Source organism: Microcaecilia unicolor, chromosome 1, assembly GCF_901765095.1.
Source record: "Microcaecilia unicolor chromosome 1, aMicUni1.1, whole genome shotgun sequence".
In the NCBI taxonomy this organism is placed as follows: domain Eukaryota; kingdom Metazoa; phylum Chordata; class Amphibia; order Gymnophiona; family Siphonopidae; genus Microcaecilia; species Microcaecilia unicolor.
The window spans coordinates 719238840-719264479 of NC_044031.1; the positions used below are offsets into that span (position 1 = coordinate 719238840).

The window sequence follows — 25640 nt, forward strand, 5'->3', positions numbered from 1 at the left end:
CCCTCCCCCCAGTTTTTTAAAAAAGCAGTTGTATATTCAGCACATTGCTAAACACAGCTTTTTGACTGTTCATCTGCCTAAGGGGCTCTTTTACTAAGCCATAATAGCGTTTTTAGCTCGTGGTAGAAATCAGCGGACAGTAAATTCCAAGATGCTCATTATATTCGCCACACTAGACTGATAACCTACGTGCTACTAATAAAGTTACACAATACGCACTACCACTTTATTTCACATACCGGAAATGAACTTTCTATAGTTGATTGTCTAACTTACTCTATAATTCACTTTATCATTTAGGAACTTCAATGCAATACCATTTGTATTTCTCTATCCTGAAATGGCGATCGCCATTACGGCATAATGTAAGCCACATTGAGCCTGCAAATTGGTGGGAAAATGTGGGATACAAATGCAACAAATAAATAAATAAATATTCCTATGGGTGTCTTGGCATTTACCACCAGCTGATGTCTATAGCGAGATAAAAATGCCACTGCGGCTTAGCAAAAGATCCCCTAAGTCTCAATGCCCCTCTCAGCATGTAAATTTTCTTCATATGCTGCCTCCAAGTTTTCACTGTTGGATGGCACAGTAGAAGAGTTCTCAGAGTACACAAGATACTAGAAAGAAGATCACAGCACTAGAGGGCATCCAATGCTGCCCTGGTCAAAGGGAATTTGCAGCAACCGAACAAGCTTGACATTTTGGGAAATGAATTATGATATAGTAATGCGATGTTTACCGATTTTCCTTTTTTGCAGAATGTTTTCCACATTTGAAACGTTAAAATCCTGTATGATGGAGGTGCTTCAGCTGCAGATATGTCACAAGCCATTTACATTATTTTCCTGGCTTCTTGAAAGTGACTGGAGGGGATGGTGGTAACTGAGGTCAGTCTCTAGGGCTGAGAGGTGATTTGGCTCAGTTTCATGGGACTTCCACAGAGGGAGTGGCCAGTAGAGATACCTTGGCTGCCACTTTCTCTTCTCCCTCTGAAAGAATTTGATCTTCAGATTATTCTGCAACTTCAGGAATGGTTTATATCATACATATAAGATTTATCTATTTCCTGACTTTGCTCCCGTTACTCAAATACTAAGAAGGACTTTTTGCTTTTGCAGCCTGGTGCTTTGGCATTTGCTATGTCATTCTGTAAAAAAAAATTCCCAAGAAGAATATTGTTCATTTCCAAGATAAAACATATATTTATCTAGAGCTATTTCAATTACAAGCTTTCATTTCAAGTATGAAAAGCCAGCCCACAGTCTAATTGTCCAAGTCAAGGATTGACTAACAGGAATTATGAGGGGATTTTTGTATAATTCTGGGCCATGTACCATGTGGGGTATTTTTTCTATGAGTTTTGTGTACTAGGAAATGTCTTCTCTCTTAGTTACTGTTTTTCTTTTGGAGCTTCTTAAGGTTAGAATTCCTTAGGGGGTGGGGTTTAAAACTCTATTACTAATCATTTCTATAGCACTACTAACAGAAGAACATAAGAGTAGCCATACTGGGTCAGACCAATGGTCCATCTAGCCCAGTATACTGTTTTCCAAACAGAGGTCAAGCCAGGTCACAAGTACCTGGCAGAAACCCAAATCGTGGCAACACTCCATACTTAAATCCCAGGGCAAGCAGTTGCTTCCCCATGTTTGTCTCAATAGAAGACTATTGAATTTTCCTCCAGGAATTTGTTCAAACCTTTTTTAAACACAGATACGCTAACCGCTGTTACCACATCCTCCAGCAAAGAGTTCCAGAGCTCAACTATTCGTTGAGTGAAACATTACTTCATCCTATTTGTTTTTAAAGTATTTCCATGTAACTTCCTTGAGTGTTCCCTAGTCTCTGTACTTTTGGAACGAGTAAAAAATCAATTTACTTCTACTCGTTCTATATCACTCAGGATTTTGTAGACCTCAGTCATATCTCCCCTCATCCATCTCTTTTCCAAGCTGAAGAGCCCTAACCTCTTTAGCCTTTCCTCATATGAAAGGAGTTCCATCTACTTTATAATTTTGGTCGCTCTTTTTTGAAGCTTTTCTAATTCCGCTATATCTTTCTTGAGATACAGCAACCAGAACTGAACACAATATTCAAGGTGCAGACACACCATGGAGCGATACAAAGGCAGTATAGTATTTTCAGTCTTATTCACAATCCCTTTCTTAGTAATTCCTAGAATCCTGTTTGCTTTTTCGGCTGCCAGCGCACACTGAGCAGAAGATTTCAGCGTATTATCAACACTCAGATCTTTTTCTTGAGCGCTGACCCCCAAGTTGGACCCTAGCATCAGGTAACTATGATTCAGATTACTCTTTCCAATGTGCATCTCCTTGCATTTGTCCACATTAAATTTCATCTGCCATTTGGACATCCAGTCTTCCAATTTCCTAAGGTCTTCCTGCAATATTTCACAGTCCTCACGTGTTTTAACAACCTTGAATGGTTTTTTATCATCCGCAAATTTGATCACCTCACTCACTGTTCCGATTTCCATATCATTTATAAATATGTTAAATAAATGTATGCGGTGCTGTGCACATTATATGCAGGTACTTTATGTGTCCCTAGAGGGCTCACAATCTAAGTTTTTATACCTGAGACAATGGAAGGTTAAGTGACTTGTTATGGAAACATTATGTTCTTACCTGATAATTTTCTTTCCTTTAATCATACCAGACTAGTCCAGACTAATGGGTTGTGTCCATCTACCAGCGGAAGGAGACGGAGAAAACAGTTCCAAGTAAACCGCCCCTTAAGGGTATCATGCAGCCTGGAATGTTCAGTATTTTGAATAGCCAAGCAATGGTGCTCTGAAGTCTAGAAGAAAACACAGTAAAAACCAAACAGGCAAACTCTTGGAGCCAGTATGCAGACCCCACTGTTCCTGCTTGACCGAAGGCAACAGCAACCTCCCCTCACAGTAAAGTAAGCGGGAGGGAATGGACCATACCGAGCTTGCCCAAGCACATAGAGATCTACCCCTGAATCCGGGGAAAGAACTCCATGATCCCAAGTAACAGGAGTCATACAGAGATGGCACAAAAACAAGTGGCAGGAGATTGAATAGAGAAGATGAAGTAGGCAGTGCTGTAGGACATCCCACCATATTGAAGCATCATGGAACAGCCAGGGATACCTAAATGAAACAACACTGACAGACTTTAGCCAGGGAGGGCATCTGGACCGGTCTGGTATGATAAAGGAAAGAAAATTATCAGGTAAGAACATAATTTTTCCTTTCTTGTCATCTATATCAGACCAGTCCAGACTAATGGGATGTATCAAAGCAGTTTCCCAAAGAAGGGGGGAGAAAAGAAGAATGAAGAAGGTTGAAAAATCAACAAAGCTATACACACAGCAAAAACTGATCAGCAGAAAAGGCTTCAAATATCCGAACCACCAGGCTACCAAAATGGAACAGAGTTAGACACTAGAAAGGGAACTGAAGCCGTAGGACATAAAACAAACATCCTGAGCAAAAGAAAAACTATGTACCCCTGTCCCGAGAACAGCAAAAGAAGCAGCAAAGATACTCATGCCAAAGGATCCCCCTTGGAAGGAAGGCAACAGTCATATCTGAGCAACAAGGAGAACTGTCTCTCCTAGACCAGGATCCACTTCTCCGAACCCTGGCAGGACAAAGACTAACTCCCAAACCTGCCGGTCTGCTTTGAGTCCAACATGGTCGGAGGAAGTGACCCTAACAAGTACTAGGGTACACAACCCCAAACAGTGCGCCACACTTCATAGAAGAAAGGAAGCAAGGCCTAGGAACCACCCAGACCCGCGCCTAGTGAGAGAATCAAACTCCACAGAACAAGAAGAGACTCCAGAGTCAAGAGAACCAACTAACTGGAGCACAAGTCTCTCCAGGAGAACCATGAAGAAAAGGGCGGCAGCATACCAAGGTACAACCGTAGAAAGAGAGTATTCCTAAACCAGCTCGCTCTGGACTTAGGGATGAAAGAACAGAGCCAAGAGAACAAAAGGAGACAAAAAGAGAGTCGAGAGCCACACTGCAGAGAAAAGACCCCCAAGGTGCCAAGAAGCCACAAAAGGAGCAGAGACAAATTCATACTCCAGCAATGGAGAAGCTTCTCGCCAGCCACCAAGAGGCTATGGCAAGAAAAGATGCCACAGGAATGGTAGCTAACAGGAGACAAGGCAGCCTTGTCTAGCAATCTAAACTGCAGTATGCCACAGCTGCCGAGAAGTTACTGTATCCAACCCGCAAAAAAGAGCTGGAGTTGACCGACAAGTTGAAACAGTGCCCAACAGGCAAAGATAAAAATACGCTCCACAGTCAGAGACTGAACTGTGCTCAAGGGATAGAAACGAAGCGGCACTCATCAGGCAGAGTAGGATCTGTGCTCAACGAGAACAAACAGACTTGCACTCAAAGCACACAAATTGAGCCACGCACCACGGGCAGAGAAGGAGTTACACACCTCTGGCAAAGATAGAAATACACTGAACACGCAGAGAAGAAGCTGAGAGTAACAGACAGAGGATGATCAGTGTCCCACTGAAATAGCTGGATGTTAGAGGTACCTACAGAACTGAAGCTGCGGTAGCAATGGAACTCTGTATAAAACACAGACAAGGAGCTGCTTTCCACATGCAAACAAGGAGCTGCATTCCACAGACAGACACAGAGCGTGTTCAACACACAGACACAGGGCTGCGCCCCACACTGAGACCTGCAGAGAAAGAACTACACTCAACATGCGACAAAGGAGCTGCGTTCAACGGTTGCAGAATATGCAGCGAAGGAACTTCACTCAACACGCCATGATAGAACTGCCCTCAACATACAGCGATGGAGCTAACGCCAACCTGGAACTGTGGAACTGTGCCCAATATGCAGCGATGGAGCCGTGCCCAACAAGGAATAGTGGAACTGCATGGAACAATGAAGCTGTGCTCAACATGCAGCGATGGAGCAGTGCCCAACATGCAGCAATGGAGCAATGCTGAATATGCAACGATAGAGCAGTGCTCAACAGGCAATGATGGAGCTGCGCTCAACATAGAGCGATGGAGCAGTGCTCAACATACATCGATGGAACAGCGCTCAACATACAGCGATGGAGCCGTGCTCAACATGCAGCGATGGAGCCGTGCTCAACATGCAGCGATGGAGCTGTTCTCAAATGCAGTGATGGAACTGTGCTCAAGATGCAGCGATGGAGCTGTGCTCAACAAGCAAAATGCATAGATGGAGCCCCGGAGAACAGCCAGAGAAGAAGGTGCTGCCAGGAGGTCAACAAAAAAGGAGCACAACTTGTAGAAATGCAGACCTGGTGCTGCACTCCCCTGGCCCAGAGGGACTAAAACTACAAGAAGACCCCATGCCCCAAGAGACACACTCGGCCCCCAAGTGATCTCTGAGCCACAATGACCGCCCTTCTAGGCAACTGAGATGGAGCAGCAGTCCCAAGAGAGAGGTAAGCACCACAGATCTGGAATCCTCAGACCATAGGGAGCAAAATGCAGCCATAAGGCAGTGAGGAAGAAACAACTCTCGCCAGGCCAAGAACAAAGAGGAAGCTGGCTACTAACACCATACCGAGGAAAACCCGGCTAAGGGAGAGTCAAACTCCAGATCTAGAACAAAGCCACTTCCCTGCAGAAAAGAAGAGAAAAGCGCAGAGCTGGCAGATGAGGAACTCAGGACCACTGAGTATCATCTAAGACTAGCCCCAACACGGCTACCAGGACACCCCTGGCTCCACTGTCACCAGAAGAATCCGGGACAGGAGCTACCAGCCAGCAATCCAGAGCAGCTGCAGGATCCGTCCACCATCCGCTAGGAGACAGAGAAAATAATGAACATTCCAGGCTGCACGATACCCTTAAGGGGCAGTTTACTTGGAACTATTTTCTCTGTCTCCTTCCGCTGGTGGATGGACACAACCCACTAGTCTGGACTGGTCTGGTATAGATAACAAGGAATTGAATATTTTTACTGCTGTAATTGTCCATTGCATATGTTTGACTTATTCTTGCTGTACACTGCCTTGAGTGAATTCCTTCAAAAAGTGGTAAATAAATCCTAATAAATTTAAAAAAAAAATAGCACAGCCAGTCTTAAAAAGGGTTTAGACTAGATCCTGAAGGAAAAGCCCATGAACCAATATTTGACTTGCTGGCTTGGGAAAACCTCTGCTTATTCCTGGGTGTGAACACAAAGGGCTGGATCTTCTTCAAGACCCAGCCAGGTTCCTGAGACCTGGACTGGCCACTCTAATAGACATGATGAGTCTGAAGAACCGTTGGTTTGACCCAGTATGGCATTTCTTATATTTTTACTGCATACATAAAGTGTTGGGCCTTTAAGGGAAGGCAATGCTACATTAATCACTCTTAAATTGATGCTGAAATGGAAATGAGGGAGTTGTCGTCAGCATCAAAATGAAGCATGAGAGCCAGTGGGAGAGAATTTATGAAACATGTGGGATAAACAGGGTCAATTCAGTTTAGTGTCACCCCTCCCCTTTTTTTTGTAAGTCGTCTCCCACCACAAGAACAAAATGTTTATCCATCAGAGCTGCTTCATATCAAAGTTTCCAAAGCATGTTGACATCAGCAGGCAGTTTCCAAGCTGCACATGCAAATAAAGACAAAATGCTTTTGCTCTTCATGTGAACCGATTTATAGGAACCAGAAAACCACAAAACTGGCATCATTTTGGCCAACTGAAAACCAGATACACCTTCACAGACTATCCTGTCTGTAGCACTATGTGCAAGAAAGTGGGACATTGTAAGCATTAGCTACATGATAAACTTTGTGGAGTCAATATTTGGCAGATTTTTTTTTAATTTTTTGGATTTTGCTCACATCTTTTTCAGGTGAGATACACTGGGTATTTCCCTGTCCCTGGAAGGCTCACAATCTAAAGGGCCCTTTTACAGAATGGCAGTAAGTCTAACGCGGGCTTACCACTCGCTCTTTCAGGACTACCGTTGGCCCAACGTGGCCACCAGCAGTAATCCTGCCCCAAGCGCGTGCCATTTTCATGGGGAAAAGAAAACCTCCAGAAGTGGCTTGCGCGGCAATAACCTGGTGGTAATCGGACTCTTCTATGTCTCCTCAGACCTGGCATTCAAGTTCCTGCACTGTGCTCTCCTTAGTCTTCTCCTCTGTCCTCGCATTGGGATGGAATATCAAATAGCCTCATTACCATTGACTTTAATATGCTGTGTGCGGGTATCTAAATCAAGGCTTCTGAGCAAAATCCTTTTTCTGCATCATGCCCCCTTAAAATTGTGCGTAGATGTTGTGCTAACCGCATTCTTACCATCTGTGGTAGCTTTTTGCATTGGCCTTTCAGAGAGGTGAGTGTGTCTCAGCATCATGCATTTATTTTTCTTACATTTGTACCCCACGCTTTCCCACTCATAGCAGGTTCAACGTGGCTTCCGTATTATATACAGGTACTTATTTGTACCTGGGGCAATGGAGGGTTAAGTGACTTGCCCAGAGTCACAAGGAGCTGCCTGTGCCTGCAGTGGGAATCAAACCCAGTTCCCCAGGACCAAAGTCCACCACTCTAACCACTAGGCCACTCCTCCACTCTAAAGACCCCTAAAAGCCAAGTTAGTCCAAGTTTCCAAGATTATTAAACTTGATATATATAGCGCCTAAGGAAGACTCTGTGAAGGCGGGTTTACAAATGCACAATCGAAGAATTAACAACAAAATATAAAAGAACTACAATGGGGACAGGAAAGCGAAAGCAAAATTAGAGCTGAAAATAAAAAGGAATGTCAGCAATAACAGGGAAAAAGCTAGGAGAATTTGAAGAGACTCCATTATGAGACCTCAGTTGAACCAGAAATCCGCGAAGGGCTGCTGGGCAGAAAAACAGGTGAGCTTTAAGGTGGGCCTTAAAAATGGATAGGGTGGGTTCTAGTCAAAGGGCTAGGGAATAGCATTCCAAAGGCGAGGACCCATTACTCTGAATATCCGAGAGCATGTAGAGAATAGATGAATAGAACAGAGGGAAGGAATCTGCAGTAAGTGGTCCTGCGAAGAACGGAGGACCCTAGGGGGGCAGTGGGGAAGCAAGTATCAGGACAAATATGGTGGTTGGCCGGAATGATAAATTTTGTGCACTAGTAGAAACGCTTTGCAGGAGATCAGGAACATAACGGATAGCCAGTGTTCTTCACAGAGGAGAACTGTGACATGATCAAAACATTTTGCCCCAGTTAAGAGGCGGGTGGCTGCATTCTGGACCAATTGTAAGCATTGTACATCTTTCTTTCGAATACCTTGGAGAAGTGCATTATAATCATCGAGGCTGGAAAGCACCAGTGAATGGAGAAGGACACAAAGTGCTGAGGTAGTGAATAAATGACAAACAGAGTAGAACATTTTTAGTTTGAAAAAGCAAGCATGGATGGTTTGGGATACATAAGGACGAAAGTTTAACGCATCAACAAGAATAACACCTAATACCTTTACTGATTTTAAAATAGAGAGAGAATGACCTGCCATGATGACTGGGCCAATAAGTGCAACAGGGTCAAGGCAAGTGAATATAGTTATTTATGTGTTATGGATCACACTGAGCAGGTATAAATTGCTGAAGTATATGCATACTGATGTTATAAAATATGTAAATCAGGTATCTTTTAAGGACCAACCAGACCACACCTTCTTTCCCTATGTGTAGAACTCTGCATGTTAGGGCTGGCCCAACCATTGGGCAAAACTAGACTGTTGAGTAGAGCAGCAGCTTCTATGAGCAGCAAAGATTGCTGCAGTCAAAGTAAAACAATAGACCCTGATCAGGGTCAGCCCAGCCACTAGGTGGGGGTGACTGAATCTGGGAGGGTGTTAGTATGCCCCCCCCCCCCCCACCTCCTCCTGGGCAGATCAGAAGTGTAAATAAACTTTGGCACTGTGCAGGCCCTGTAGCCGTTGTGTGCTGAAGTGTTGCTTTGTCCCACCCTCCTCTGAGGCAGAATTCCTGTCAGGATGGGGAGGGGGGGGGGGAACCAAGAAGCATCCAATAACCTTGGGCTGGCCCTGATCCCAGAGCTGCCAAGTTACCCATTCCAGGAGGGAGACTTTTTGGCCAGTCCTGAATTTCTGCCAATCTCACCCTGGTGCATTATTATGGGACCTGCAGCATTGATTTCAATGGATAGAATCATGGCCTACAAATGCTACACTGCTTTGGGATGTAAGTTTAAAACCAGGACCAGCCAAAAGTCTCCCTCCTGGAATGGGTAACTTGGCAGCTCTGTGATCCTGACAGACATAAGTACATAAGTATTGCCATACTGAGACAAACTGAAGGTCCATCAAGCCTAGCATCCTGTTTCCAACAGTGGCCAATCCAGGTTACAAGTACTTGGCAAGATCCCAAAACAGTACAATACATTTTATGCTGCTTATCCTTAAGCAGTGAATTTTCCCCAAGTCCATTTTAATAATGGCTTATGGACTTTTCTTTTAGGAAGCTATCCAAACCTTTTTTAAACCCCGCTAAGCTAACTGCTTTTACTATATTCTCTGGCAATAAATTCCAGAGTTTAATTACAGGTTGAGTGAAGAAATATTTTCTCTGATTCATTTTAAATGTACTACTTTGTAGCTTCATTGAATGCCCCCTATTCCTAGTATTTTTGGAAAGAGTAAACAAGCGATTCACTTCCACTTCACTCATTATTTTATAGACCTCTATTATATCTCCCCTCAGCCGCCTTTTCTCCAAGCTGAAGAGCCCTAGCCACTTTAGCCTTTCCTCATAGGGAAGTCATCCCATCCCCTTTATCATTTTCGTCACCCTTCTCTCGACCTTTTCTCATTCCATTATATCTTTTTTGAGATGCGGTGACCAGAATTGCACACAATATTTGAGGTGCAGTTGCATCATGGAGCGATACAAAGGTATTATAACGTCCTCATTTTTGTTTTCCATTCATTTCCTAACAATACCTAACTGCTTTCTTAGTTGATGTCACACACTGAGCAGAGGGTTTCAACATATCATCAACGATGACACCTAGATCCCTTTCCTGGTCGGTGACTCCTAATATGGAACCTTGCATTACGTAGCTATAGTTCAGGTTCCTCTTTCCCACATGCATCACTTTGCACTTGTTTACATTAAATGTCATTTGCCGTTTGGATGCCCAGTCTCCCAATCTCGTAATGTCGTCTTGTAATTTTTCACAATCCTCTTGCTATTTAACAACTTTGAATAATTTTATGTCATCAGCAAATTTAATTACCTCACTAGTTACTTCCATGTCAAGATCACGTATAAATATGTTTAAAAGCAGCAGTCCCAGCACAGACCCCTGGGGAACCCCACTAACTACCCTTCTCCATTGAGAATACTGTCCATATAACCCTAATCTCTGTTTTCTAGCTTTTAACCAATTTTTAATCCACAGTAGAACACTACCTCCTATTCAATGACTCTCCAGTTTCCTCTGGAGTCTTTCATGAGGTACTGTACTTTGTCAAATGTCTTTTGAAAATACAAATACACAATATCGACTGGCTCATCTTTATCCACATGTTTGTTCACCACTTCAAAGAAATGTAATAGATTGGTGAGGCAAGATTTCCTTTCACTAAATCAATGCTGGCTTTGTCTCATTAATCCATGCTTTTGAACATGCTCTGTAATTTTGTTCTTTATCATAGTCTCTACCATTTTGCCCGGCACCAACGCCAGGCTCACCGGTCTATAATTTCCTGGATCACCTCTGGAACCTTTTTTTAAAAATCAGCGTTACACTGGCCACCCTCCAATCTTCTAGTACCAGTACTAGATTTTAAAGATAAATTATATGTTACTAACAATAGTTCCGTAAATTAATTTCTCAACTTTTATCAGTACTCTGGGATGAATACCATCCAGTCCAGGCAATTTGCTACTCTTTAATTTGTCAAATTGAGCCATTACATCTTCCAGGTTTATAGAGATTTCATTCAGTTTCTCTGACTTGTCAGCTTTCTGGCACTGGTATCTCTCCCAAATCTTCGTCGGTGAAGACCGAAGCAAAGAATTCATTTAATCTCTCCGCTATGGCTTTGTCTTCCCTTTTACCCCTCTGTCATCTAGCGATCCAACCAATTCTTTTGCCGGCTTCTTGCTTTTAATATACCTTTAAAAAAATGTACTATGTGTTTTTGCCTCCAATGCAATCTTTTTTTCAAAGTCCCTGTTTGCCTTTCTTATCAGCACTTTGCATTTGTCTTGACATTCCTTATGGTGTTTCTTATTATTTTCAGTCGGGTACTTCTTCCATTTTCTGAAGGATTTTCTTTTAGCTCTAATAGCTTCCTTCACCTCCCTTTTTAACCATGCCGGCTGTCGTTTGGTCTTCCTTCCTCTTTTTTAATTCATGGAATATATTTGGCCTGGACTTCCAGGATGGTATTTTGGAACAGCATCCATGCCTGATCTAAATTTTTTTACCTTCGCAGCTGCTTCTCTAAGTTTTTTATTTCACCATTCGTCTCATTTTATTATAGTCTCCTTTTTGAAAGTTAAATACTAATGTAGCCTAGTGGTTAGTAGTGCAACAGACTTTGATTCTGGGGAACTGGGTTCAATTCTCACTGCAGCTCCTTGTGACTGTGGGCAAGTCACTTAATCCTCCATTGCCCCAGATACAAAATAAGTACTACTACTACTACTTAACATTTCTAGAGCGCTACTAGGGTTACGCAGCGCTGTACAATTTAACAAAGAGAGACAGTCCCTGCTCAAAGAGCTTACAATCTAATAGACAAGTGAACGGTCGGTCCGATAGGGGCAGTCAAATTGGGGCAGTCTGGATTCACTGAACGGTAAGGGTTAGGTGCCGAACGCAGCATTGAAGAGGTGGGCTTTAAGCAAAGACTTGAAGACGGGCAGGGAGGGGGCTTGGCGTAAGGGTTCAGGAAGGTTGTTCCAAGCATAGGGTGAGGCGAGGCAGAATGAGCGGAGCCTGGAGTTGGCGGTGGTGGAGAAGGGTACTGAGAGGAGGGATTTATCCTGTGAACGGAGGTTACGGACGGGAACGTAAGGGGAGATGAGGGTAGAAAGATAGTGAGGGGCAGCAGACTGAGTGCCTGTATATATGTAAACCGCTTTGAATGTAGTTGCAAAAATACCACAGAAAGGCAGTATATCAAATACCATTTCCCTAATGTATTGGATTTCTTGTGTGTACTTACTCCAAAGCTGTTATCAAACCTTGTATCATGTTGTCAAGCAGCCCCAGCACCATTACCTCCTGCACCAGATCATGCACTCCATTAAGGTCTAGAATTCTTCCTCCTCTTGTTGGCTCCTGTACCAGTTGCACCATAAAGCAATCCTTGATTTCGTCAAGGAATTTTATCTCCTTAACATGCCCTGATGTTACAAATAAGCTCAAACAAACGTTAATGCATACTTAAATCCATAAGAAGGGTGGGCAGTTTTTGGATAGCCCATCTACCTGGGTACATAACTTTTGGAATTGCCCTTATTATTGTGTGCATTTGATATACACACAAGAAAAAACAATTTAATATTTAAAATCATGATGGCTTTTTATATGTGTGAATGGTGCCCGAGTTTTCTAAAATGACCTCCATAGATTACATTTTTTTTTAAATTATGTATCTAACCCTCAGATATTATGCCTGTAAACTTGTCTCAAGTTTGAAAGCATGTCAGGAGGATATAGAAAGAGGTGCTGTCTAGGATTCTTCTAATTGTGCTGCCTATAATTTACCCTAGTTTATTTTAAACAAATGCTGGTATTGTATGATTATCTAGGTGTTGAACAAGGGTTTTGAATGGCTGACTTAATAATCCATATACACCCTGTGATATGACCATTTGCTTAGTACCACCTTGGATGGTTGGTTGGCCAGCTCTTCAAACCCCTCCCATTAAATAATACCTTCCCCCCATCACTTCTCTAGGGCTCTTTTCCTTCTACCTCATATCAGAACTTTTTTCTTGTTCTTGATTCCCCCCCCCCCCCCCCCCCCCCCCCATGGAATATATTATCTTCTTTTACTTAGTTGAATTCAGATGAATATTTGAATGTTTCAATTACAGTCCCCTCTGCCCTTTCCTCCAGTAAGTACATTTTGGATGTGTGTTGCAGATCCTGCCCCTTTTGAATAAAAGCTCTGAACTCCCAGGTCTTTTACAGCAGTAGGGATCTAGGTTTAGGGACCTTTTTGAAACAATAACTTACTTTTTCTTTACATACTCTTGGTTTGTGGAGGAGTAGCCTTATGGTTAGTGCTGTGGCCAGAGAGCCAGGGGAACTGGGCTCAGTTCCCACTGCAGTTCCTTGTGACCCTGGGCAAGTCACTTAGGGACCTTTTTACAGAGTGGCAGTAAGCCCATCCAGGGGCGTGGCCAGACTTCGGCGGGAGGGGGGTCCAGAGCCCGAGGTGAGGTGGCACATTTTAGCTCCCCCCCCGGTGACGACGGACCCCCCCCCCCCCCACCATTGCCAACCCTGCTGCCGCCACCACCACCAACTTGCCCCCCCCCCTGCCGACGACACTCTGGACTTCCTCTCCTGCCACCAACCCGCTGTCACCTACCTTTGCTGGCAGGTGACCCCACCCCCCGCCAGCCGAGGTCCTCTTCTTTCCGCAAAAGGCTTCCTTCTGTTTCTGACGTCCTGCACGTTGTTCGTGCAGGACGTCAGAAACAGAAGGAAGCCTTTTGCGGAAAGAAGAGGATCTTGGCTGGCGGGGGTTGGGGTCCCCCGCCAGCAAAGGCAGGTGACAGTGACAGTGGGAGGGGGGGTCCAGAGGGTCATCAGCAGGGGGTCCAGGTCCAAATCTATGGGGTCCCTGGCCCCCCCAGGCCCCACATAGCTACCCCACTGAGCCCAACACAGGCTTACTGCTCGCTCTTCTAGGACTAGCGCTGGCCCAATGTGGCCACTGGTGGTAGTCCCGCCCTGAGCACGCGCCATTTCCATGGGGAAAAGAAAAACCTCGGAAATGGCTTCTGTGGCAGTAACCCGGTGGTAATTGGGCATTGCCGTGTACTGCCCAGTTACCGCCAGGTTAGCACAGGTGCCCTTATCGCCACCTCAATGGGTGGCAATAAGGGCTCCCTGCTGTATGTGTATCTGGGGGCTTTATAGCCACTGCGGTAAAAAGGGCCCTAGTCTGCAGGAAAAATGACCCCCCCCCCCACCATAAGCGCTACTAAATGGACTTGGGAAAAATCCACAATTTCGGGAATAACATGTATAAAATGTTTGTACGTTTGGAAAGCTTGCCAGGTGCCCTTGACCTGGATTGGCCGCTGTCAGGGACAGGATGCTGGGCTCGATGGACCTTTGGTCTTTTCCCAGTATGGCATTACTTATGTACTTATCAAATCCCTTCCCCCTGTGCAATTTACACTTTTGGACTATATTTTCACCACCATGTTAGGAATCCTGCTTTGTCATTCCACCAGTGATATTTGTTGTTATTTAGAGCATTTATTTACAAGTTTCTGAATTTATTGCTTTAAGCAGATTTGCTAATTTTCTGTTCATTTTACACAAACCATAACAGTAATGAACCTCACTCCTTAGTGGTGCTCATGATCTAGTGCAGGGGGTAACGATACGAGGGCCGCTTGATAACAGTGATCATAATATGATCGGTTTTGATATTGGCATTGAAGGAAGTGAAACTAGGAAATCAAGTACGCTAGCGTTTAACTATAGAAAAGGTGATTACGACAAAATGAGAAAAATGGTGAAAAAAAGACTGAAAGGAGCAGCTCGCAGAGTAAAAAACTTGCATCAGGCGTGGATGCTGTTTAAAAACACCATCCTGGAGGTTCAGGACAAATATATTCCACGTATTAGAAAAAAGGGAAAAAAGACTAAACGTCAGCCGGCGTGGCTAAACAGTAAGATAAAGGAAATCATTAGAGCCAAAAAACAATCCTTCAGAAAGTGGAGAAGAGAACCAACTGAAAGTAACAGGATAGATCATAAGGAATGCCAAGCCAAATGCAAAGCGGAGATAAGGAGGGCAAAAAAGGACTTTGAGAAGAAATTAGCGTTGGAAGCAAAAATACATAGTAAAAATTTTTTTAGATACATTAAAAGCAGGAAACCGGCCAAAGAGTCGGTTGGGCCGCTGGACGAAAATGGTGTTAAAGGGGCGATCAAGGAGGACAAAGCCGTAGCGGAGAAATTAAATGAATTCTTTGCTTCGGTCTTCACCGAGGAGGATTTGGGGGGGACACCGGTGCCGGAAAGAATATTTGAAGCGGGGGAGTGGGAGAAACTAAACAAATTCTCTGTAACCTTGGAGGATGTAATGGGTCAGTTCAGCAAGCTGAAGAGTAGTAAATCACCGGGACCTGATGGTATTCATCCCAGAGTATTAATAGAACTAAAAAATGAACTTGCGGAGCTACTGTTAGAAATATGCAATCTGTCCCTAAAATCGAGTGTAGTACCGGAAGACTGGAGGGTAGCCAATGTTACTCCGATTTTTAAGAAGGGTTCCAGAGGAGATCCGGGAAATTATAGACCGGTGAGTCTGACGTCGGTGCCGGGCAAGATGGTGGAGGCTATTATTAAGAATAAAATTGCAGAGCATATACAAAAACATGGACTGATGAGACAAAGTCAGCACGGATTTAGTGAAGGGAAGTCTTGCCTCACCAATCTAATGCATTTTTTTGAGGGGGTAAGCAAACATGTGGACAATGGGGAGCCGGTTGATATTGTATATCTGGATTTTCAGAAGGCGTTTGACAAAGTGCCGCACGAAAGACTCCTGAAGAAATTGCAGAGTCATGGAATCGGAGGTAGGGTATTATTATGGATTAAGAACTGGTTGAAAGATAGGAAGCAGAGAGTAGGATTGCGTGGCCAGTATTCTCAGTGGAGGAGGGTAGTTAGTGGGGTCCCGCAGGGGTCTGTGCTGGGTCCGTTGCTTTTTAATGTATTTATAAATGACCTAGAGATGGGAATAACTAGTGAGGTAATTAAATTCGCCGATGACACAAAATTATTCAGGGTCGTCAAGTCGCAGGAGGAATGTGAACGATTACAGGAGGACCTTGCGAGACTGGGAGAATGGGCGTGCAAGTGGCAGATGAAGTTCAATGTTGACAAGTGCAAAGTGATGCATGTGGGTAAGAGGAACCCGAATTATAGCTACGTCTTGCAAGGTTCCGCGTTAGGAGTTACGGATCAAGAAAGGGATCTGGGTGTCGTCGTCGATGATACGCTGAAACCTTCTGCTCAGTGTGCTGCTGCGGCTAGGAAAGCGAATAGAATGTTGGGTGTTATTAGGAAGGGTATGGAGTCCAGGTGTGCGGATGTTATAATGCCGTTGTATCGCTCCATGGTGCGACCGCACCTGGAGTATTGTGTTCAGTACTGGTCTCCGTATCTCAAAAAAGATATAGTAGAATTGGAAAAGGTACAGCGAAGGGCGACGAAAATGATAGTGGGGATGGGACGACTTTCCTATGAAGAGAGGCTGAGAAGGCTAGGGCTTTTCAGCTTGGAGAAGAGACGGCTGAGGGGAGATATGATAGAAGTGTATAAAATAATGAGTGGAATGGATCGGGTGGATGTGAAGCGACTGTTCACGCTATCCAAAAATACTAGGACTAGAGGGCATGAGTTGAAGCTACAGTGTGGTAAATTTAAAACGAATCGGAGAAAATTTTTCTTCACCCAACGTGTAATTAGACTCTGGAATTCGTTGCCGGAGAACGTGGTACGGGCGGTTAGCTTGACGGAGTTTAAAAAGGGGTTAGATAGATTCCTAAAGGACAAGTCCATAGACCGCTATTAAATGGACTTGGAAAAATTCCGCATTTTTAGGTATAACTTGTCTGGAATGTTTTTACGTTTGGGGAGCGTGCCAGGTGCCCTTGACCTGGATTGGCCACTGGCGGTGACAGGATGCTGGGCTAGATGGACCTTTGGTCTTTCCCAGTATGGCACTACTTATGTACTTATGTACTTATGTACAGCTCCAGCCCCAAATCTTTCAACTATCCAGATTTACTTCTCCCATTCCCAGAGACTCTTCATTCCTGACCTCCCCTTCCTTGAAGTGAACTCCATTTACCACTACCCTCTGCTATCTATTATCCACCTATAACTCATTCAACCACCCATAGACTGCACAATGTATGTAAAAGCATCCTATTCTGAATAATATCAAAAGCTTTTCTAAAATTCAAGTATAACACATCCAGTGCTCATCCCTGATCTAATTCTTTGGTCACCCAATCAAAGAAATACATCCGATCTGTTTGACATAAACTCCCTCTGGTGGAAACTACACTGCTTTGGAATCTGTAACCCACCAGACTCAAGCATCCTTTCCTTTAGTAATGAATCCATTAATGTATCCACAACTAATCATTTATGGCACAAACTGTAAACAGCTGGAACAAGGGACCTAAAGGCTCTTGGAAAAGCATCTGGGTTTCTATTTTTGGGAACATACTCTTTTATCTATAGCACAATGATAAGTCAGAGTCTCTCAAATACCACTGTATCTTTTACCTCCACTTCTCTAGGTAACAGAACAGTTCCAAAGAGTTTTGCTGTACAGTTTCTCAATATAGAAACCCAACCCATTCCCTGGTAGCCTACTGCAATACTCAGCAAATTAAAGTCTCCCCATTGGAATTTTAAACCTTAATTCAATAACATCTTCTATATATATAAAAGGCAACCCCAACGTTCTGAAGCCTCCACGGAAGTTGAGGCGCCCGAGATATCCGGTGTGCCCTGGAGTGTCTGCACCGCCCTCGCGTCAAAACGTCATGACGTCGAGGGCGGAGCTATTGACACTCGAGGGCCGAAACGGCCCACAGCGAACAAGGCAAGTAGCTTCGAGGGACGGAGGGAGGGGGCCCCTTGCTAGCACCCGTTTCATTCCGCTCAGAAACGGGCATTTTTTCCTAGTCTTTTATATTTAAAAAATGCATATGGAATATCCTATAAAGCAACCACTGGTGCCACTCCTTAAAGCAGGCAAGGCAAAGCTGAAAGTGGTAAAATAAAGAAAGAATACAGTGCTATTAAGGGGCAGGCTTACTATGGTATGATAAGCAGTCGACACAGGTTTTAGCACGCATTAACCGTAAGTGCAGCCCACGCTAATGGCTACCGTACTCAAACAGTTAGGGGCCCTTTTACTAAGCCATGGTAAAAAGAGGGCTGCAAGCAGTGTAGGCGCGGGTATTAGGCACGCGCCAGGCCAGTTTTTACTGTGTCTGCAAAAAAGGTTGTGGGGTTTTTTTTATGTGACGGGAAAAGGGCATGCAGTGAAAGTGAAACCAGCACACGTTTAAAACTGGCCTGAGCCCTTAATGCCACCCATTGATCTAACGGTAAGGGCTCACGTGCTACACGTGTGGTGACCGGTCGGCGTGCGCCAACTGCTAATTGCCGCCAGAAATGGCGCACGTGAAAGGAAATAAATACATAATTCACCCAGGTGTTATGGGTGCGCCAAATCTGAAATTACCGCCAGGGGGCACACTGGCCTGGCAGTAGTCTCATTTGGGCGCAGCTTAGTAAAAGGGCCCCCCCTAGTGCGGTAAATATCCTGCTAACTGCTTAGCACAGGATGGGCAGAGCTGAAGTTAGGGAGGTGCAAAGAGGGCAGCTGCCCTGGGGCTACCATGGTACACAAGGGACCCCAAGCTTTCCTAAAACTGAAGGAAATACAACTTGCTGGTGGGCTCCAGGGATGGGGTGGGGACTGGTTGGGGTATGGGTGGAGATGAGGCATGGACCACGCATGCAGTTTATTTATTTATTTATTGGGATTTATTAACCGCCTTTATGAAGAGATTCACCCAAGGCAGTGTACAGCAAGTACAGTGTAACATCAATCTTTTGTTAACAGCAGTTAGTAGTATGTGCCAGTTATCAAATATGCAGTGGTACAGATGTACCTAATGCTACCTCAAGAGTTGTTAGATACATCCTCAGTAATCTTGCTTAATTGTAACCTGTGGTAGGAAATTATTACCTGACAGCCATAAGTACAAAAGTATTGCCATACTGGGAAAGACCAAAGGTCCATCAAGCCCAGCATCCTGTTTCCAACAGTGGCCAATCCAGATCACAAATACCTGGCAAGATCCCAAAAAAGTACAAAACATTTTATACTGCTTATCCCAGAAAGAGTGGATTTTCCCCCAAGTCCATTTAATAATGGTCTATGGACTTTTCCTTTAGGAAGCCACCCAAACCTTTTTTAAACTCCGCTAAGCTAACCGCCTTTACCACATTCTCTGGCAACGAATTCCAGAGTTTAATTACACGTTGAGTGAAGAAAACCTTTCTCCGATTCGTTTTAAATTTACTACATTGTAGCTTCATTGCATGCCCCCTAGTTCTAGTATTTTTGGAAAGCGTGAACAGACGCTTCACATCTACCCGTTCAACTCCACTCATTATTTTATAGACCTTTGCACCTATTGTGTGTTTCTTGGGCTGTTAGGCAGTAAAGTGCAAACTACTACTGCATTTTAATAAAAGGCCCTTAAGATCTCTGAAATTATAGCATTAACACAATGCAGTACATTCGATATTGCATTCCACAAAACAGCACTGATGGAAAATCCATTTAAGGACTTCATGTTCTAATTCTATCAAAGCAATCACAATTTAAAAATAAAAAGATTTATTTTTCCAACCTGTGTGAAATAATGTCTAGACCTGCTGATGATTTAGAACTAGCCACCGCCTGTCATCTATCAATGTATGAATTTATTTTCTCTCAGCATCATTTTCCAGGTTATGCCCCTGTTCGCTTAAACATTTGAACAGATAAGCACAGTTTCTTGTAGCTGCAGCCGTCTCCGGGGTAAAGGATATTTATTTTTGAGGAAGCCAAACCTGTAAGCGATTTGGAGCAGGAAAGAACGTAATGCCTAATCTGAAAGATCACTCAAGTCTGTTACCGAGTCTTTTTCGGCAACTTTGTGAAAGGCACAGGCAGAGAATAGGAGCGGACTATTGAGAAGTGAAAAACGGCCACAGCACATCCTTCAGGTCAGCAGCAGTAGCGCAAAGTAAAGGGTGCAGAAATGGATCAGACTCTTGAAATAATATTGCTAAACAGCCGCTGGCCTACATTAGTTCTGTAACTGTTCAAATAGCTATCTAGATTGTAAGCTCTTTGAGCAGGGACTGTCTTTTGTGTATGGTGTACAGCGCTGCTTATGCCTTGTAGCGCTATAGAAATGATAAGTAGTAGTAGTAATGTAGAAGCCTGCCCTTGCAGATCAGCAACGCGGCCACGCAGGCTTCTGTTTCTGTGAGTCTGACGTCCTGCACGTCAGACTCACAGAAACAGAAGCCTGCGCGGCCGCGTTGCTGATCTGCAAGGGCAGGCTTCTAGATGGAATGTTGCTAGTGGAGGAGTAGCCTAGTGGTTAGTGCAGTGGAACGTGGAATGTTGCTACTATTTGAGATTCTGGAACGTTGCTATTCCTTGAGATTCTACATGGAATGTTGCTACTATTGGAGATTCTGTTGCTACTATTTGAGATTCTACATGGAATGTTGCTATTCCACTAGCAACATTCCATTTTTAGAGTGTGAGCTCTTTGAGCAGGGACTGTCTTTATGTGTATGGTGTACAGCGCTGCGTATGCCTTGTAGCGCTATAGAAATGTTAAATAGTAGTAGTAAAGTGACCCACTAATACAGTCTTATAAATTGCTTTCCATGCTAGCAACCTACGCTCTATACTCAATTTCTGAGATTAGGGATGTACTTTGCACTTCTTCAGACTCCTCTTTAACCTTAGGCTTTCCGACTGGTGTAACAAAATAGTAACGGCGGTTTCCAGAGTGCTCAGCCCTGCCAGCGTTACATTACACTTGAATTGTTAGCACAACAAATAAAACATAAGAATCTGTGTCCCTTTTGACAATAAGTTAATCACCTTGGGTTCTGCATAAATGACTCGTGAGACGTACAGCAGATCTGCAACTACAAGGAGCAAACAGGGACAATGTTCTTTCCTACAAGGATCAAAAGGGGACAGTGTTGGGGCGGTGCAATGGTTAGGAACCGGGCTCGATTCCCGCTGCAGCCTACCCCTGGGCAAGTTAACCCTCTGTTGCCATAGGTAGAAAATAAATACCTGTATTTAAGATGTAACCCGCTTAAACTGTAACCGCTGAAAGGCTGTGTGTCAAATCCCATCCCCCCAATTGATATGACTTTTACTATCAGATGCTGCAAAGTAACACCTGACCGACCGGCTGCAACAAGCACCAAGAAGGAAACCTGCGAAGCTCTACAGATGGGCATTCCCCAGCCCTCCTTTAAGTTTGGATTTTCATATTCGTGCCATCTGATTGCAATCTAGCTGGTGCGAAACTGCTATTAAAAAAAAAAAAAACCTTCTCTGAAACTGCAGTACCAAACTCCTTCTTGTCTCACGAGTGGGTATCATGTCAGAGTCTCGCACAAAGAAAATAGCAGGATGGTTTAACATCTCAGTTAAGGCAGAAGTGTTTTAAGAGACGTATATAAAATGACAGGATGAATTTATGTGTAGTTGTTAATAAGTGAGAGTGTTATTAATTTCAGCATTTTGTTCTTAAGGAATCGGAAGTGCAGCATTAGCGTTGCAACAACTCCAATTTGGTGACGTTAAAACTAGATAGAAGCGCGTTTAACTAGCACCGTCAAAAACTTCAACCCAAGCTCATCTGGCATCCTATCAAGTCATGAGACCCTAACAAGAGGCGCTTTCACTCCACATCCATTCCAGCTCTAAAGCTCATTTTAAGAGGTTAAACTTCTCTCTTTGTGGGAGAGGAAAAAAAAAACACCCAACCTACCCTTTTAAAATATCATGTCCTCCACCTATACCGGCTCCAGTTCCCCCTCTCCTCTTTGCTCGATTGGCTCTGGTTTCCTTCACAGTCTCGGTCCCTAAATCTGTTGCTGCATCGCCCTCACTCGTACAGGACGATAAAAGGAGCACTGTAAATCCCAGAGCAAACTCCAGCAGCCTCCCCAGCCACATAACTGCTGCTGAGATGAGCCTTGTGCCTCTTAAGCCACTTTGCTCTCGGTCCTCTCTGGCTTTCTTGCAGAAATCTGGCAGGTCCCGACAAGTCTGGTCCAGGAAACGGGGGGAGGCAACCGGCAAACTGCAACAGGAAAAAATAAATAAATAAAACAACACGTTTATAAAATAGAGCAACACACGTTTTAAAAACGCTTTTCGGTATGCATTGGAGCGACAGTGCTACTCCTTCAGCATTCAGTGCAGGACTTGGCTAAAGTTCTTGCAAGTAAGTTTTACCTTTCAGGCTGCACTTTTGCTAAGCCGGGGCATCTCACGTTGTGCCGATTAGTGAAGTGACGTGGGATATACTTTTTAAAATTGTGATACAGGGCGAAGTGTTCTTGAGGGGGTAACTAAACGGTCCTCAAAGCCAAAACGACTGTACCGTCCCCTCCAATAGCATCAGCAATGCCTTAATCCCGCCCAAGGAAGAAAAAAAAAGTGTGCACATACAGTAAGAAGGAGCAGCAGCTGTTCCTTTACTGTAAGAGGAAGCATGGAGGGGCGCCCTCCTGCCTTCCGGCCACAGGCAAATCCCAGGGCTCTTGTACGTCTCCCCTGAAAAATCTCTCCCCTCACCCCACCCTCGCTGCTTCATTTTTCCTCCCAACCAACTTCAGGGATCACCTCCGAGGCGATGTCTCGCGAGACAACACTCAGAGCCAAGAAATCGCAGCTAGTGTCTGAAGTTCCAGCATGCTGTTAATTCTTCTCATATTTGTCCCAATGGCTCTTTGGAGGAGGGAGGGAGAGAAGGATGGGGAGGCTTAGACGATGAGGTTATGGAATAACCTCTCCGGGGAATCATTGGAGGTGACCTGTGTCTTTTGCCAACCCTGTGTTTTGGCAGGTTGTGGGGAAGGTGGGATCTGCAGCCCTGGGAAATGGGACCAGCTCCAGGTACAGAACTGGCAGGCACTGTCTAGTCTTCAAGAGCACCATATGTGGGGAACAGATGAAAATCAGCCACAGCACTAAAGGAATCCCTCCTTGCTACCAAAATTCGGAGCTCTAGGGGACTACAGACTCTTTACTACCTGAACCCCTAATACAAGCTTGATGCCCCACACCTAAACTGTGAACTCCATACCTCTCTATGAGTCTGATCACTAATTTCTCCTATGCAGGGTTTCCAGTTTAATGTAATCAATAGAAATAGAATAAAATAAAACAAACGAAAGAAAATAAGATGATACCTTTTTTATTGGACTAACAATATATTTTTTGATTAGCTTTTGAAGGTACTACTACTACTACTTAACATTTCTAAAGCGCTACTAGGGTTACGCAGCGCTGTACAATTTTAACATGGAAGGACAGTCCCTGCTCAAGGAGCTTACAATCTAAAAGACTGGTGTACAATCTAAAGACAAGTGTACAATCTAAAAGACATGTGTAAATCTAGAGACAAGTGTACAATCTAAAAGACAAGTGTAGAGTCGATCTAATAGGGCATACTATATTTCTCGAAAGGTTAGGTGCCGAAAGCAGCATTGAAGAGGTGAGTTTTAAGCAGAGATTTGAAGATGGGTAGGGAGGGGGCTTGGCGTAGAGGTTGAGGAAGATTGTTCCAGGCATAGGGTGAGGCAAGGCAGAATGAGCGGAGCCTGGAGTTGGCAGTGGTGGAGAAGGGTACTGAAAGGAGGGATTTGTCCTGTGAGCGGAGGTTATGGGCGGGAACATAGGGGGAGATGAGGTAGTGAGGAGCCGCAGACCGGGTGCATTTGTAGGTAAGGAGGAGAAGCTTGAATTGTATGCGGTAACTGATCGGAAGCCAGTGAAGTGACTTGAGGAGAGGGATGATATGAGTATATCGGTTCTGGCGGAATATAAGACGTGCGGCAGCGTTCTGAACGGATTGAAGGGGGGATAGGTGGCTAAGTGGGAGCCCTTCGTCAGATCTCTCTACTCAGTTTAATGTATAATTTCTTCAGCTGCAAGCAGCATATATCCGGCATCATGCTTGAAGTCTACTAGAAAGGAGAACCTGGTCCCCTTTGCTATTTGACCGAGAGCTGGAAGGATGTAGAAAATGAATTTTTTTTATCCAAATCGTATCCTGGAGGCTTATGTGTGATGTGGTGGCTTGCAAACACCAGGGTATTTGTGTTTTCCTTATATGGAAAACAGCACAGATTTTGGCTGTCCCTTTCAAGTTGCAATATAATAAATAAAGCTGTTTCATATCGGCATTGATTACATGAACAATCCAATTCATATGAGCACAGTACAGATACTCTTAGCCATGTTATCAAACTCTAACCCTGCATGCGACCGGACATAGGCCTGTAAAATCCAGCTGTTAGTTAAGACATTTTTTTTTCTAATATCACAAATTAGGTTTTATTGGATTTTGGTGTTTGCCAGTCCGACAGTTGCAATTTTCTTGACGTCATAGATTTTAATGGCCTGTAATTAACAGTTTGACCCACATCATTTTGGACTCATATTTGCTTCAAGAAATCGGAATTTCCCTTGTTCTTTGCTCAGACCTTATCTGATTGCATGCACAACATCAGTCATAAATGTGAGCTGCGATGGATTTAATCAGATTTGGGGAAAGCATGCAGGATGGTAATAATAATAATTTCCTAGAAAGAATGATTTAACCTCTGACTTATGACTGTGCCTATGGTCCTCACATTCTTTACAATCCTGAAACAAATCTTACAGCATGTTTCCTGTTGATATTTGCTGTGCACTAGCCAACATTTTTGAACTATTTAGTGATTTATACATGTGTTTTACAAAAACCTGTAGCACTGCCTTGTTGCAAAAAAAAAAAAAAAGTTCTACTTCCAATGAGAAATGACTATATGATGATTCTGTAGTCTGAATATTTGCCAATATTAGCAGGAAAATACCTTCAGACTACCTTGATTTTGCTTGTCATTGAGAACAAGTTCTTGACTGCATAACCAGGAATGTTTCATAGGTAACTTTAATCTGTTCCTAACTGGGGATTTTATCTAACATTTTAGTAGGTAACTGAGAGTTTAAATGATTGAGTAAAGGTTGCTGGGCCCGTCTGGGCAGCCTGAATTAGCAGGGAGTGAGGGAAGGGGGTGTGAAAGTGTGATGGCAGTGTGAAGGTGGAGCTGGGGACTCAACCAGCGAATGGGAGCATGCACACAGGCATATTTTGAATTCTGTGCATCCTGATTGGCCAGCAGGCTGTGAGATATTGGGGGCAAGATGAGGGTGTTATCAACAGAGATAGAGAGTGGAGGGACATGGCACCCAACCATCATACCTCTATTCAGGAAGCCTGGACTGCCCCTACTTGACATTTCGCCCTTTAGATTGTAAGCTCCTTGGAGCAGGGACTGTCCTTTATGTCAATTTATGTTAATCTGTACAGTGCTGCGTAACCCTAGAAATGTTAAGTAGTAGTAGAGATATTGGGGGCAAGAGACCAGGCTTGGTGGCAGTGTGGAACCCTGAGGAGGCAGCTGCACTGTTTCCCACTGCAATGTTCACCCCATAGGAGCCAGCTTTTCAAAATTATTGGGGGTGTTAAGCCCAGGGGAAATAACCCTTCCCTGGACACATACAAGGAATTT

General features: G+C 44.0%; 1 protein-coding gene across 1 annotated transcript in view; it reads right to left on the minus strand.

Moving 5' to 3' along the window:
• FBN1 (fibrillin 1) overlaps positions 1 to 22589 on the minus strand; it is a 415078-nt gene extending 392489 nt beyond the window's left edge. Inside the window, exons 1-2 of the mRNA XM_030189555.1 lie at positions 22315 to 22589; positions 21845 to 22159 (exon numbers count right to left, since the gene is read on the minus strand). Coding sequence (XP_030045415.1) covers positions 21845 to 22032 — 188 coding nt within the window. The 5' untranslated portion in view covers positions 22033 to 22159; positions 22315 to 22589. The remainder of the gene's footprint in view (positions 1 to 21844; positions 22160 to 22314) is intronic.
• Positions 22590 to 25640: the final 3051 nt, after the last annotated feature.